Here is a 14,997-nt window from a genome sequence, read left to right as displayed (position 1 = left end):
AGGCAGGCAGAGAATTCCCTGCTAGCACCTTCTCTGTGCCTGGGAAGCAGAAGTGTTCACATTGCTTCGCAGAATCGCTTTTGTGCAGAAAACAGTAACACTTGTTCAGAACGAAAGAAAGCACAGAGCCCCAGATTTTATGTTGTCCTGGAGAGCTTGCAGAGCACTGGGGAAAGGCAGGCAGAGAATTCCCTGCTAGCACCTTCTCTGTGCCTGTTCACTTTGCTTCGCAGAATCGCTTTTGTGCAGAAAACAGTAACACTTGTTCAGAACGAAAGAAAGCACAGAGCCCCAGATTTGCTGTTGTCCTGGAGAGCTTGCAGAGCACTGGGGAAAGGCAGGCAGAGAATTCCCTGCTAGCACCTTCTCTGTGCCTGTTCACTTTGCTTCGCAGAATCGCTTTTGTGCAGAAAACAGTAACACTTGTTCAGAACGAAAGAAAGCACAGAGCCCCAGATTTTATGTTGTCCTGGAGAGCTTGCAGAGCACTGGGGAAAGGCAGGCAGAGAATTCCCTGCTAGCACCTTCTCTGTGCCTGGGAAGCAGAAGTGTTCACATTGCTTCGCAGAATCGCTTTTGTGCAGAAAACAGTAACACTTGTTCAGAACGAAAGAAAGCACAGAGCCCCAGATTTTATGTTGTCCTGGAGAGCTTGCAGAGCACTGGGGAAAGGCAGGCAGAGAATTCCCTGCTAGCACCTTCTCTGTGCCTGGGAAGCAGAAGTGTTCACATTGCTTCGCAGAATCGCTTTTGTGCAGAAAACAGTAACACTTGTTCAGAACGAAAGAAAGCACAGAGCCCCAGATTTTATGTTGTCCTGGAGAGCTTGCAGAGCACTGGGGAAAGGCAGGCAGAGAATTCCCTGCTAGCACCTTCTCTGTGCCTGGGAAGCAGAAGTGTTCACATTGCTTCGCAGAATCGCTTTTGTGCAGAAAACAGTAACACTTGTTCAGAACGAAAGAAAGCACAGAGCCCCAGATTTTATGTTGTCCTGGAGAGCTTGCAGAGCACTGGGGAAAGGCAGGCAGAGAATTCCCTGCTAGCACCTTCTCTGTGCCTGGGAAGCAGAAGTGTTCACAGTGCTTCGCAGAATCGCTTTTGTGCAGAAAACAGTAACACTTGTTCAGAACGAAAGAAAGCACAGAGCCCCAGATATTATGTTGTCCTGGAGAGCTTGCAGCGCACTGGGTAAAGGCAGGCAGAGAAATCCCTGATAGCACCTTCTCTGTGCCTGGGAAGCAGAAGTGTTCACATTGCTTCGCAGAATCGCTTTTGTGCAGAAAACAGTAACACTTGTTCAGAACGAAAGAAAGCACAGAGCCCCAGATTTGCTGTTGTCCTGGAGAGCTTGCAGAGCACTGGGGAAAGGCTGGCAGAGAATTCCCTGCTAGCACCTTCTCTGTGCCTGTTCACATTGCTTCGCAGAATCGCTTTTGTGCAGAAAACACTAACACTTGTTCAGAATGAAAGAAAGCACAGAGTGGAAGCAATGTCCTCTCGCAGCGGCACAGCAGGAACGGAGAACCTGCCATGGACAGGCCCCATGCCACCCCCCAGGATATGCACCGCCCACACCCATCAGTGTCATGAAGGCACCAAGAGCACACCCACAACCACCACGTCAGAGGCCAGCACCAAGGGAGCCGACTCCATCTCACGGGATGGGATCTCAAGGAGCGAAGCATCCATGGGTCACGTCACCTGACCGTACGCTTGCTAAGGGCTTTGTAAAGGAGCCCCCGGCAGCGCTGTCTGCGGGGTGGGTCTGTACTTTGGCGGTGTCGGGTCTTTGGCCACCCGGGGAAGCGGCGAGTCGCTGGGCCGGCCTGGGGCTGAAGGCCGGGCCTGTGCAGCGGGCGTGGCTGTGATGCGCTCTGGCCACTGTGACATCACAATGGGTGAAGGTTATAAGAGGCATCAGCCGGCAGCGCCGCCCCAGCGTGTCCTGCGCCAACAGTGAGTGCACACGCGGCGGGAGGGAGGCTGGGCTGGACGAGGGCCGGGGTAGAAACGCAGCCCCCGGGGGGGTGGGTTCTCACCCTGCAGCCAGGGTCCAGCTGCTTGCGGAAGCGCCTTTGGCAGGGCCCGGTGACGCCACCGCCAAGGCTGGGCGCAGGCTCTTACCTGTCCCCAGCTCCCCGCGGCTGCCATCCCCCCTCCCCCTGCCACCGGCTCGCTGCCTCCCAGCCCCACAGAACCCCTTCTCTCCTTCCTCCTGCAGGCCATGGATGTCAAACAATTGCTCGTCCTGTTCGGCCAGCTGCACCTGGTTGCTGACGAGCTGGACGAGGACACGCGTGAGCGCATGCAGCAGCGTGGGGCGCGGCTGAGCCAGGCGATGACTCGGTCGCTGCAGGAGCTGCAGGAGCTGCAGGAGCTGAAGCAGAGGACCCAGGAGCAGAGTGGGTTTGCCTGGCCAGCACTGCTCTTTGCTGCCTTGCAGCAGTGGCAGTTCTGGGCCATTGCTGGACTGCTGGTCCTGCTCCTCGGGCTCTGCTGGTGGCTCAGGAGAAGGAGCCCTGAGGTGGACAGCAGCGGCAAAGAGAGCTCCAGCAGCGACACAGAGTGGGAGGAGCAGGAGGAGCTGGAGCAGGAGGAGGAAGAAAGCGAAGGAGAAGACCCCGCTGAGAGGGATCTGGCCAGGATTTTTGCAAAGCGCATCCAGTGGACAGTGCAGAACCTGGCCTACAGGAGCCGGCTGGTGGAGGAGCTGGTGGCCACCCTCGTCTGTGTCTTCCAAGAGCGCTTTTCAAAGAGTTTCTTCCCAGTGCTGCAGCCACCGATCGGGGTGGGCAGTGCCTTTGAATGTTGGAGTCCCCGCGAGGATGACGCTGTCTACCGCCTGCTCGTGCCCCTGAAGCCCCCCCATGGGCACGCCTTCCACCTGGAGCTGGGCACCCCGGGAGAGATGCCGGCAAAGCAATCCCGTGTCCGCGTGGAGCTGGAGTGCACTTGCGTGAGGGAGCAGCCGGTGAGGGACATGCTGTGTTTCCTCCACCACCCCGAGGAGGAGCTGAGGAGGAACCAGGACCCCAGCCTCCTACAAACCCTCTGCACCGGCTCCTACCTAGACGTGCAGAAAATAGCTCTCTGGCTGCAGGGTGCTCTGAGCTCAGCCTGGGTGGCGGTGCCTCAGTCGCATCGCTACAGTCTGAAGGTGCTGCCCTCCCGCCGCTCCTGCAAGCTGCGGCTGATGAATGCCTCCAGGAGAACCCTCCTGATTGAGGTGATCTTTGGGGTGCAGCGAGGCGACTCGGACATCTTCCTGAGCAGCCAGACTCGAGAGTCCACCTTCACCCCAAGCACAACGTGGCCAGAGAGCTGCGCTGTGGCAGAGGCGAAGTTCTTCAGGCATGTTGGCAGGCAGGCCCCATGTGGAAGCTGCCACCTCAGATGCCTGCAGCTCTGTGCCCGCATCCTGGTGGGCACAGGCTTTTCCACCTCTGCCTTGAAGACAGCTGTGATGCACCACCTGACCACCATACCCCTGTCAGACTGGCGCAGGAGGGATCTCCTGCCGCGGCTGGAGGACATCATGCAGTACCTGCGCCGCTGCCTGGAGGAGAAATGCCTCAACTACTTCTTCTTTGCCAATGAGAACGTGCCCAAGGAGATCGTCTTGCTCCCAGCCTTCCAAACGGCCGAGCCCCTCAACCTCTTCCAGCACCTGGAGCAGGATCCGGCTGCCCACGCCCAGGCACTGCGTGAGTTCGATCAGCTGCAAGATCGGCTCATAAGACTGCTCTTCTACGGAGAGTGAAAGAGGTCTCTTCACGCTCAGAGCTGTGTTTGCGGGGCTCACAGCTGATGGCAGATGGTGATGATCTCCCGGTAGCAGGCAAAAGGAAGGAGAAGGTGGCACGCTGATGTGCCTCCCTCCGTGTGTTCGCTAGTGTCCGGGTGGAGAACGTTGCAAGGAGGCAGCTTGTGACAGAGACTCCTGTTAGCACCTGGACAGCGACTGCCCTCCTGCCTCGAGAGCGTCCATTGCCTCTGGGAGCTTTACCCTGTGCAAAGTTGACAATAAATGCCATGTCTGAACAAATGCTGCATCTGTGAGTGTCTCTGCATCACGTTGTCAGGGAACGCGGGCATAGTCCCCACTGTCCGAGCGGGGAGCCCTTTGCACAGGGCACACATGTGCCACGACTGCGGAGCGGGCCTCTGGCTGCTCTGGCTCCCGTACGAGCACGAGACTCATTCCCCATACCCTCTCGTGACCTGCAAGCTCAGGTTCCCACCGCCTTATCGAGGGAGACTTAGCACATCCAGCAAGGTTAGCAAAAGCTTTTGTGATGTCTCCAGTTCAAGGCATGCACTCGTGCAGTCCATGCCACGTTTATGAGAAAGCGGGGCCTCGGCGGCGGCCATTCTGGGGGTGAAGAGGGGGGGCGACCGCGTGGCCCCAATGGGCGCTGCCGCGGGCGGGAGGACACCGATCCCGGAGGAGGCGCCGCGAGCCGCCTGGCCCGGCCCGACCCGGCGTGCTGGGCCCTGCCACGGCCCGCCCCGAGCCTCCTGTGAGGGCTCTGGAGGGAGGAGGGTGCCCGAGCTGGGCGCAGGGTCGGGGCAGGCCCAGAGCCCAACGGTGGGCCCGGCGCTGCTGCCAGGTCATCCTGCTTCTGCCCCTGCTGTCTGCTGCAGCCGCCAGGGATCTGCAGGGGCTGGGCAGGGCTGCGCTTGGAACTAACTGCACTTGCTAAATATTCAAAAGCGATTCTGAAAACAAGGTGCAGGCAGCAGCTGTGACCTTCTTCTGCAGCATCGGAGACTCCCTGCTCTGCAGCTCTCCAAAGATGGACAGTGCCCCAACATCACTGTCCCCCCCTCCTGAACAAGGACTCCTCAGTAGCCGCCCGGCCTGGCAGTGACTTCAAGCCCCGCAACTCAGGCAGTGCCTTCACCAGATCGCTCCTCACCAGCAAAGTCTTCCCTGTGCTCGGGACAGGCTTGGGCACCGGCAGCTGCTACGGCCTCTGCTCCAGCACCGAAAGCCACCGCGGCTGTGGCTCGAGGAGCGGGGCGGGTGCCTGGGTGCCCTGGAACAGCAGCCCCTCTCCTGATGCCAGACCTCCTCCTGGCAATCCCCCGGCAGCGAGGCAGGAGCCTGAGCCCCCTTGGCCTGTGAGGAAGGGGGCTTTGCCGGCCCAAAGGCCTGATGGCACCAAGAGCTTCTGCAGCAGCGTTGGGAGAGGAGAGTTCAGCCTCCAGCACTGAGGTCCCTTTACGTTGAGTTCTAGGCTTTGCTTTTCTTTTGTCCCTCTGTTGAGCACAGTAACTCTCTGTGGCCCCTAAGAGATGCAGGCAATGGCTGCGGGGGTCAAAGAAACATCTGCATGGAGCCATCAGCAGCCCTGAGTGAGTGAGAAGGAGCCGTGCTGGGGTGGTGGGACCCTACAGGGGAACCCACCGAGCCAGTCCCCATCACCAATGTCCCCCAGCTCTGTGCCAGGCACGTGGGGAGCTCGTGGCCAGGGCGATGCCCGTGGAGTGAGCTGCTGTGCCAAATCAGGGAGGTCACAAATCAGGGAGGAGATTGGCTTGTGGGAGTGAAAACAGGAGAGATGGCCCAAAGTATCTGGTAAATTCTCTGGCCGTGGGCTGTAGTGGGCACACATCAGCCAGGCGAGGGCAGGGACTCTCGCCCAGGCTTGCTATAACCCCGTTATTTTTTTTCCCCAAAGGTGTGGCCGTGGCAGTGGTGTTGATCTCAGCAGATGGCTCCTCGCTGTGCCTGTAGCCGGGGATGGAGGTTGGCAGAACCGACAGGGCTGAGGTACTGACTTCCCTGATGGTTCTAAGGCTGGAGGTGTTGCTCTGCAGGAGAGGCAGGCAGGGCAGGCGAGGGGAGGGCTGGCAGGCGATGTGAGGGAGGGGTGTGATGCTGCAGGCCTGACAGTCAGCAAGGACGTGGTTGAGAGCGTCGGGGTGAGGATGAGGGGGATGGAAAACAAAGCAGATGTCCTAGTGCGTGTCTCCTGTCGCTCGCCCAGCCAGGACGCCAGCACTGCGCAGTTCCTCTGGGGGCACTTGGAGAAATCTCTGGAACGCTGAGCAGCTGCCAACTCTTGTTTGTGTTTTCCGCCCCCGCCCGGTCTTGTGTCTGCCCAGGGTGCAGCCAGGCCAGGGGAGGAGGGTCCCAGCCTGGCCGGCAGCTCCCTCCCTGGCCGTTCCTGGGGTGATTTGGGGTTCTTTTGCTGTGGCAGTGAGGCGATGCCGGGCTGCGGAGCGGAGCGGGGTGGGAGGCGAGGAAGGGCGTGAAGGTCTCGAGGCTGGGAAGGGCTTTGCAGCGAGCCCTGTCCCCGCGGGAGGGGACGCTGGCCGTGTTCAAGATGAAGGCCTTGCGGCCCTGGCTGGGGTGTGTGCCCGTACCCCCCCTGGCCCCCCAAGGTCTGTCCTGGTGCCAGGGACTCCCAGTTAAGTGAAGGAGGACGAGCGTAGGGTGGGTTGCCAGGGAGACAGGATGTGTGCAAGGGTTACAGAGTCACAGAATCATCTCAGTTGGAAAAGCCCTTGAAGATCCTCCAGTCTAACCATGAACCTCACACTGACCCTTCCCAACTCCACCAGATCCCTCAGCGCTGGGTCAACCCGACTCTTCAGCCCCTCCAGGGATGGGGATGCCCCCCCTGCCCTGGGCAGCCCATTCCAACACCCAAGAACCCCTTCTGGAAAGAAATCCTTCCTAAGAGCCAGTCTGACCCTGCCCTGGCGCAGCTTGAGGCCATTCCCTCTTGTCCTGACGCTGGTTCCTTGGCTCAAGAGACTCATCCCCCCTCTCTGCACCCTCCAGGCAGAAAGGAGGATCCAGGAAACTATAGAGCTGTCAGTCTGACCTCGGTGCCAGGGAAGGTCATGGAGCAGGTCATCTCGAGTGCCATTGAAAGTCATATAATGGACAACCAGGGGATCAGGCCTAGTCAGCATGGGTTTATGAAAGGCAGGTCCTGCCTGACAAACCTGATCTCCTTCTATGACAAGATGACCCGACTATTGGATGAGGGAAAGGCTGTGGATATTGTCTACCTGGATTTTCAAAAAGCATTCGACACAGTTCCCCATAGAATTCTCATAGAAAAACTGGCTGCCCATGGCCTGGAGGAGCGAACGGTCTGCTGGGTCAAGCACTGGCTGGATGGACGGTCCCAGAGAGTGGTGATCAGTGGAGCTAAATCCAGCTGGAGGCCGGTCACAAGTGGTGTTCCTCAGGGCTCGGTGTTGGGACCATTTCTGTTCAACATCTTTATTGATGATCTTGATAAGGACACAGAGTGTATCATCAGTAAGTTCGCAGATGACACCAGGTTAAGTGGGAGTGTCGATCTGCACGAGGATAGGGAGGCTCTACAGAGAGACCTGGATAGATTGGATCGGTGGGCCAACGTCAACGGGATGAGCCTCAGCAAGGCCAAATGCCAGGTCCTGCACTTGGGCCACAACAGCCCCCTGCATGGCTACAGGCTTGGGGAGGTGTGGCTGGAGCCGCCTGGAAGAGAATCACAGAATCACAGAATCGTCTAAATTGGAAAAGACCTTGAAAATCATCTAGTCCAACCATTAGTCTAACTTTGACAGTTCTCAACTACACCATATCCCTAAGCGCTATGTCAACCCGACTCTTAAATACCTCCAGGGATGGGGACTCCACCACCTCCCTGGGCAGCCTATTCCAACGCCTGACTACCCGTTCTGTAAAGAAATGCTTCCTAATATCCAGTCTAAACCTTCCCTGGCGCAACTTGAGGCCATTACCTCTTGTCCTATCACTTATTACTTGGTTAAAGTGGCTCATCCCCAGTTCTCTGCAACCTCCTTCCAGGTAGCTGTAGAGGGCGACGAGGTCTCCCCTCAGCCTCCTCTTCTCCAGACTAAACCCCCCCAGTTCCCTCAGCCGCTCCCCATCAGACCCGTGCTCCAGACCCTGCACCAGCTCCGTTGCCCTTCTCTGGACACGCTCGAGTCATTCAATGGCCTTTTTGGAGTGAGGGGCCCAAAACTGAACACAGTAATCAACGTGTGGCCTCACCAGGGACGAGTACAGGGGCAAGATCACTTCCCTGTCCCTGCTGGCCACGCTAGGGCTGATACAAACCAGGATGCCATTGGCCTTCTTGGCCACCTGGGCACACTGCTGGCTCCTGTTCAGCCGGCTGTCAATCAACACCCCCAGGTCCCTCTCTGACTGGCAACTCTCCAGCCACCCCTCCCCAAGCCTGTAGCGCTGCTGGGGGTTGTTGTGGCCCAAGGGCAGCACCCGGCATTTGCCCTTAGTGAAGCTCATACAGTTGGCCTCAGCCCATTGCTCCAGCCTGTCCAGGTCTCTCTGCAGAGCCTCCCTACCCTCGAGCAGATCAACACTCCCACCCAACTTGGTGTCATCTGCAAACTTACTGAGTGAGGGTGCACTCGATCCCCTCGTCTAGATCATCAATAAAGATGTTAAACAGGAGTGGCCCCAAACCCGAGCCCTGGGGGACAGCACTCGTGACCGGCCGCCAACTGGATTTAACTCCGTTCCCCACAACTCTTTGGGCCCGGCCATCCAGCCAGTTTTTTACCCAGCAAAGCGTGTGCCCATCCAAGCTGCGAGCAGTCAGTTTTGCCAGGAGAATGCTGTGGCAAACGGTGTCAAAGGCCTTACTGAAGTCAAGGTAGACAACATCCACAGCCTTTCCGTCATCCAATAAGCAGGTCACCCTGTCGTAGAAGGAGATCAGGTTTGTCAGGCAGGACCTGCCTTTCATAAACCCATGCTGACTGGGCCTGATCATCTGGTTGTCCCGCATGTGTTGTGTGAGGGTTAGGAGTTAGGCTTAGGGTTTAGGGTTAGGGGTTAGGGGTTAGGGCTTAGGGGTTAGGTCTTAGGGCTTACTGGTTATGGGAGGGGGTTAGGGTTAGGGGTTAGGGCTTAGTGTTAGGGCTTAGGGTTAGGGATTAGGTGTTAGGCGTTAGGGTTAGGGTTAAGGTTAGGGTTAGGGTTAGTCTTAGCCTTTTGGTTTATGGGTTAGGTGTTAGGGGTTAGGCGTTAGGGGTTAGGATTAAGGGTTAGGGTTGAGGGGTTAGGGGTTAGGGTTTAGGGGTTGGGGTTAGTGTGGTGGTGCAATTCTCACCCCTCCCTGCCCCTCCTTGTTGGGCTGCTTGATGCTAGGTGTGATTCCACCCACATCCCCCGAGCTATACACCAATCTGTGGAGATAAGGACTGAGAATGTTAAGGCACCCCCTTAACGAACCTGGCTCCTGCCCCTCCCAATTGCTCGGAAACGGTTAAAACAGCCCATCATCTCCTAAGGGCCTGGCACACCTGTGCCTGGGATGGGGTCAAATGGGAACAATAACAGAGTTGCACATTCATCAAATTCTTGTGCAACTGCTGGAAGGCACCAGAAGGGATGTGACAAAAGTCAATTATCTTGGACCCTATAAATGGCGACCGCAAGGGAGACCCTTTGAGCTCTCCTGGATCACAGTGGGCTGTGACCATCATCTCCCCTGAGCTGGAGCCTCTCAGGTACCAAAAACCCTTAAGGTGTCGTCTGCTACCAGAGCTGATGGAAGGCCAGGGCGAAGTCCACCCGCTCGAGTCTCAATAATCACCCGTTGAGGAATGCCAAGTCATTGTGAGTATTTGCTCTAAACTTGAGAGGGAAATTTTCCTTTGAGCTAGCTTCTCTTTCACCCATTCTTTCTCTATTTATTGGTGGGTACGTACTTCATTCTACTGGATCCAGATACTTTTTTTTCTGTGTGTGTGTTTGTACGTTTTGTGTATGCGCATGTACATATGTATAAATTAAGGTACCGTTAAGTAAGTAAGTGTGAATCTGTAAATAAGTCACTTTTCATTCTTTCAACATTTCCGAATTATTTTGTGATGATAAATTGCTGTTAGTTATTAATAAATCAAGATTTCCTGCTAAACCATCACAATGTTAATACTTTCATCCGTGACAACTGGCTCAAAAGCTTGCTAAAACCAGGCCCGGAGAAGGGGTTAAGATCTCTGGAACCCCCCCTCCTGTGGGAGTCGCGCAGTGAGAAACTGCGAGGAAGTGCTGTGTGCAATTAGATCCTTCTTGCCACACGTGGCAGATAGAGAAAGAAACACCCAAATCAATTTAATCAGGTAACAGGAGCCACTTTACTGCCGGGGTGGTCCAGGAGTGGGCACACAAGGAATACCGGGGGTTTGCACACCCCGTGCTATCCTCAGGCTAACGGGCATTGTCGACGTGCTTGGGAAGCCTTAGGGAAAGGTGGAAAAACTCACCGCATTACTGCCCCATGGATAATTACTAATTTTTAACTTGACGCCCGGGTTCTGATCCGAGGCCTAGTTCTGGTTTTCTGTTAGGATCTGGGAGGAACAGATGACTTTGGCATCCTGATTGGCAATGGGGATCCATATGGACAATCAAGACGTGGACGACAACCTGGCGGCAAATGAATCTTGTGAAATTGGCAGCATTCCGAAGAATGTGATTGAACTTGGTGCTATTGTGTTAATGCCACTTTAGATCAACAAATAAAGAAAATGGCAAGAGACTTGAGGCAATTGTTGCTCTATTAAGCATTAATTGGTTAATTGGATATGTTTCAATCTTCCTTGTTAGAATGGTTAATCAACTTCCTTCAATTTTCATTGTAATGCATTGTATAGTTGTTTTTTTTTAAGATCTGATTATATAAACATCCAGGAATGACAATCCACAACGAGTATGGAGACTCACCGGGACTGCACCCCCTTTTAACCATGCAGGCAAGAGGTGACTGTGAAACAAAGAGCTTCACTCAACAACCAGAATTCAGTATAACTGTTCAGCAGGTATTCTTTATTCGCAGCACTGGGCAGCACTGGCGATCGTTCCACCACGAGTTCCGCACTGACTAACCAAACACTCTGACTAATGTACACAAAAAGCATACAAATTCATCAGAGTTCTTAGAAAAGGCAGTCTTGTGCTAATGGGTTCTCAGAATTCATTTACATAGTCTGAGCATGCGTAGTAACAATAGAGTGAGGCTCTTCTCCCCTCCTTAGCGGTCCACATAGTCTTCCTCGCACTGTCAACATAGTTGGACTTTAGGTATCTCACGGACCTCACCTTCAGCTCCTGTTTGTTCCAAGGAGGTTAGTTTAGACCAGCTTCCTGTCGCTTATCTTGACACTGGCATCTTCTTCTTAGACGCTTGTTTTTTAGGTTGCTGCTATTAGGGATGTACTCAGGGAGTTTTTCAGACTGTCCAAGGTCTGTCTTATCTTCACTAGGCAAGGAGTTACAGGTTTCAAAACATCTTACAAGTGGGTAATGACTACAGAGGGTAGTTATGGAAAAAGTATAAATGAAATTACATACATTGCAGCAAAATATGGGGAAAGTAAAAGCTAGCAAAACACAAGTGATGGTTAACACTAAAACTAAATGTCCTACTTTACAGGTCCCTCTACATTAGCAATTTCAAGTTTACTTGTAGCAACTTCCCTTCAGTTCCTTGCCACCACCTGTATTATTGTGCTTTTTCATTACAGCACTTCTCTGCCAAACAGATCAGTCGCTTCCCATCAAAGATGATCTTCGTGCTGCTTTCCCTTCACACTGTCACTGGACGTGGTGGCAATTTCACATGGGCCGAGAAATTCCCTGGCACCTGTGGCTGGGCAGGGACCAAGCGAGAGGCACCGCTGATGTGCCTCCCTCCGTGTGTTCACTGGGGCCCGGGTGGAGAATCTGCCCATCCCAGACACTCCCCAGGGAGTTGGTACCGCAGAACAGAAGATGCTGGACATGGACAAGTCAGTGTTGTGTCGGCAGTGGCAGTTGCCCGCCGGGAAACCTCCAGCTGCACCCCCCTCATCACCCTCGGGAAATGTCTCTTTGGAAGCAATGTCCTCTCGCAGCGGCACAGCAGGAACAGAGAACCTGCCATGGACAGGCCCCATGCCACCCCCCAGGATATGCACCGCCCACACCCATCAGTGTCATGAAGGCACCAAGAGCACACCCACAACCACCACGTCAGAGGCCAGCACCAAGGGAGCCGACTCCATCTCACGGGATGGGATCTCAAGGAGCGAAGCATCCATGGGTCACGTCACCTGACCGTACGCTTGCTAAGGGCTTTGTAAAGGAGCCCCCGGCAGCGCTGTCTGCGGGGTGGGTCTGTACTTTGGCGGTGTCGGGTCTTTGGCCACCCGGGGAAGCGGCGAGTCGCTGGGCCGGCCTGGGGCTGAAGGCCGGGCCTGTGCAGCGGGCGTGGCTGTGATGCGCTCTGGCCACTGTGACATCACAATGGGTGAAGGTTATAAGAGGCATCAGCCGGCAGCGCCGCCCCAGCGTGTCCTGCGCCAACAGTGAGTGCACACGCGGCGGGAGGGAGGCTGGGCTGGACGAGGGCCGGGGTAGAAACGCAGCCCCCGGGGGGGTGGGTTCTCACCCTGCAGCCAGGGTCCAGCTGCTTGCGGAAGCGCCTTTGGCAGGGCCCGGTGACGCCACCGCCAAGGCTGGGCGCAGGCTCTTACCTGTCCCCAGCTCCCCGCGGCTGCCATCCCCCCTCCCCCTGCCACCGGCTCGCTGCCTCCCAGCCCCACAGAACCCCTTCTCTCCTTCCTCCTGCAGGCCATGGATGTCAAACAATTGCTCGTCCTGTTCGGCCAGCTGCACCTGGTTGCTGACGAGCTGGACGAGGACACGCGTGAGCGCATGCAGCAGCGTGGGGCGCGGCTGAGCCAGGCGATGACTCGGTCGCTGCAGGAGCTGCAGGAGCTGCAGGAGCTGAAGCAGAGGACCCAGGAGCAGAGTGGGTTTGCCTGGCCAGCACTGCTCTTTGCTGCCTTGCAGCAGTGGCAGTTCTGGGCCATTGCTGGACTGCTGGTCCTGCTCCTCGGGCTCTGCTGGTGGCTCAGGAGAAGGAGCCCTGAGGTGGACAGCAGCGGCAAAGAGAGCTCCAGCAGCGACACAGAGTGGGAGGAGCAGGAGGAGCTGGAGCAGGAGGAGGAAGAAAGCGAAGGAGAAGACCCCGCTGAGAGGGATCTGGCCAGGATTTTTGCAAAGCGCATCCAGTGGACAGTGCAGAACCTGGCCTACAGGAGCCGGCTGGTGGAGGAGCTGGTGGCCACCCTCGTCTGTGTCTTCCAAGAGCGCTTTTCAAAGAGTTTCTTCCCAGTGCTGCAGCCACCGATCGGGGTGGGCAGTGCCTTTGAATGTTGGAGTCCCCGCGAGGATGACGCTGTCTACCGCCTGCTCGTGCCCCTGAAGCCCCCCCATGGGCACGCCTTCCACCTGGAGCTGGGCACCCCGGGAGAGATGCCGGCAAAGCAATCCCGTGTCCGCGTGGAGCTGGAGTGCACTTGCGTGAGGGAGCAGCCGGTGAGGGACATGCTGTGTTTCCTCCACCACCCCGAGGAGGAGCTGAGGAGGAACCAGGACCCCAGCCTCCTACAAACCCTCTGCACCGGCTCCTACCTAGACGTGCAGAAAATAGCTCTCTGGCTGCAGGGTGCTCTGAGCTCAGCCTGGGTGGCGGTGCCTCAGTCGCATCGCTACAGTCTGAAGGTGCTGCCCTCCCGCCGCTCCTGCAAGCTGCGGCTGATGAATGCCTCCAGGAGAACCCTCCTGATTGAGGTGATCTTTGGGGTGCAGCGAGGCGACTCGGACATCTTCCTGAGCAGCCAGACTCGAGAGTCCACCTTCACCCCAAGCACAACGTGGCCAGAGAGCTGCGCTGTGGCAGAGGCGAAGTTCTTCAGGCATGTTGGCAGGCAGGCCCCATGTGGAAGCTGCCACCTCAGATGCCTGCAGCTCTGTGCCCGCATCCTGGTGGGCACAGGCTTTTCCACCTCTGCCTTGAAGACAGCTGTGATGCACCTCCTGACCACCATACCCCTGTCAGACTGGCGCAGGAGGGATCTCCTGCCGCGGCTGGAGGACATCATGCAGTACCTGCGCCGCTGCCTGGAGGAGAAATGCCTCAACTACTTCTTCTTTGCCAATGAGAACGTGCCCAAGGAGATCGTCTTGCTCCCAGCCTTCCAAACGGCCGAGCCCCTCAACCTCTTCCAGCACCTGGAGCAGGATCCGGCTGCCCACGCCCAGGCACTGCGTGAGTTCGATCAGCTGCAAGATCGGCTCATAAGACTGCTCTTCTACGGAGAGTGAAAGAGGTCTCTTCACGCTCAGAGCTGTGTTTGCGGGGCTCACAGCTGATGGCAGATGGTGATGATCTCCCGGTAGCAGGCAAAAGGAAGGAGAAGGTGGCACGCTGATGTGCCTCCCTCCGTGTGTTCGCTAGTGTCCGGGTGGAGAACGTTGCAAGGAGGCAGCTTGTGACAGAGACTCCTGTTAGCACCTGGACAGCGACTGCCCTCCTGCCTCGAGAGCGTCCATTGCCTCTGGGAGCTTTACCCTGTGCAAAGTTGACAATAAATGCCATGTCTGAACAAATGCTGCATCTGTGAGTGTCTCTGCATCACGTTGTCAGGGAACGCGGGCATAGTCCCCACTGTCCGAGCGGGGAGCCCTTTGCACAGGGCACACATGTGCCACGACTGCGGAGCGGGCCTCTGGCTGCTCTGGCTCCCGTACGAGCACGAGACTCATTCCCCATACCCTCTCGTGACCTGCAAGCTCAGGTTCCCACCGCCTTATCGAGGGAGACTTAGCACATCCAGCAAGGTTAGCAAAAGCTTTTGTGATGTCTCCAGTTCAAGGCATGCACTCGTGCAGTCCATGCCACGTTTATGAGAAAGCGGGGCCTCGGCGGCGGCCATTCTGGGGGTGAAGAGGGGGGGCGACCGCGTGGCCCCAATGGGCGCTGCCGCGGGCGGGAGGACACCGATCCCGGAGGAGGCGCCGCGAGCCGCCTGGCCCGGCCCGACCCGGCGTGCTGGGCCCTGCCACGGCCCGCCCCGAGCCTCCTGTGAGGGCTCTGGAGGGAGGAGGGTGCCCGAGCTGGGCGCAGGGTCGGGGCAGGCCCAGAGCCCAACGGTGGGCCCGGCGCT

At 56.8% G+C, this 14,997-nt stretch overlaps 2 protein-coding genes across 2 annotated transcripts; both read left to right on the top strand.

Annotated features, from left to right (window-relative positions):
- Positions 1–2,053: 2,053 nt before the first annotated feature.
- LOC141951644 (inositol 1,4,5-trisphosphate receptor-interacting protein-like 1) lies at positions 2,054–3,760 on the top strand. Its single transcript, XM_074888158.1, has one exon. It carries the CDS (start codon positions 2,225–2,227, stop codon positions 3,758–3,760), a length of 1,536 nt encoding a protein of 511 aa, XP_074744259.1. The 5' UTR covers positions 2,054–2,224.
- Positions 3,761–12,448: 8,688 nt separating this feature from the next.
- On the top strand, positions 12,449–14,155 carry LOC141951643 (inositol 1,4,5-trisphosphate receptor-interacting protein-like 1). Its single transcript, XM_074888157.1, has one exon. The coding sequence runs from the start codon at positions 12,620–12,622 to the stop codon at positions 14,153–14,155; it is 1,536 nt and encodes a 511-aa protein (XP_074744258.1). The 5' UTR covers positions 12,449–12,619.
- Positions 14,156–14,997: the final 842 nt, after the last annotated feature.

Source organism: Strix uralensis, chromosome 18 (assembly GCF_047716275.1).
Source record: "Strix uralensis isolate ZFMK-TIS-50842 chromosome 18, bStrUra1, whole genome shotgun sequence".
NCBI classification, from domain to species: domain Eukaryota; kingdom Metazoa; phylum Chordata; class Aves; order Strigiformes; family Strigidae; genus Strix; species Strix uralensis.
The sequence above is the reverse complement of the archived record's forward strand: the minus strand, read 5'-3'. Positions and strand labels throughout refer to the sequence as shown.

Coding starts and splice junctions, on each gene's coding strand:
- LOC141951644 (XM_074888158.1), top strand. CDS start 2,225: ATGGATGTCAAACAATTGCTCGTCCTGTTCGGCCAGCTGCACCTGGTT.
- LOC141951643 (XM_074888157.1), top strand. CDS start 12,620: ATGGATGTCAAACAATTGCTCGTCCTGTTCGGCCAGCTGCACCTGGTT.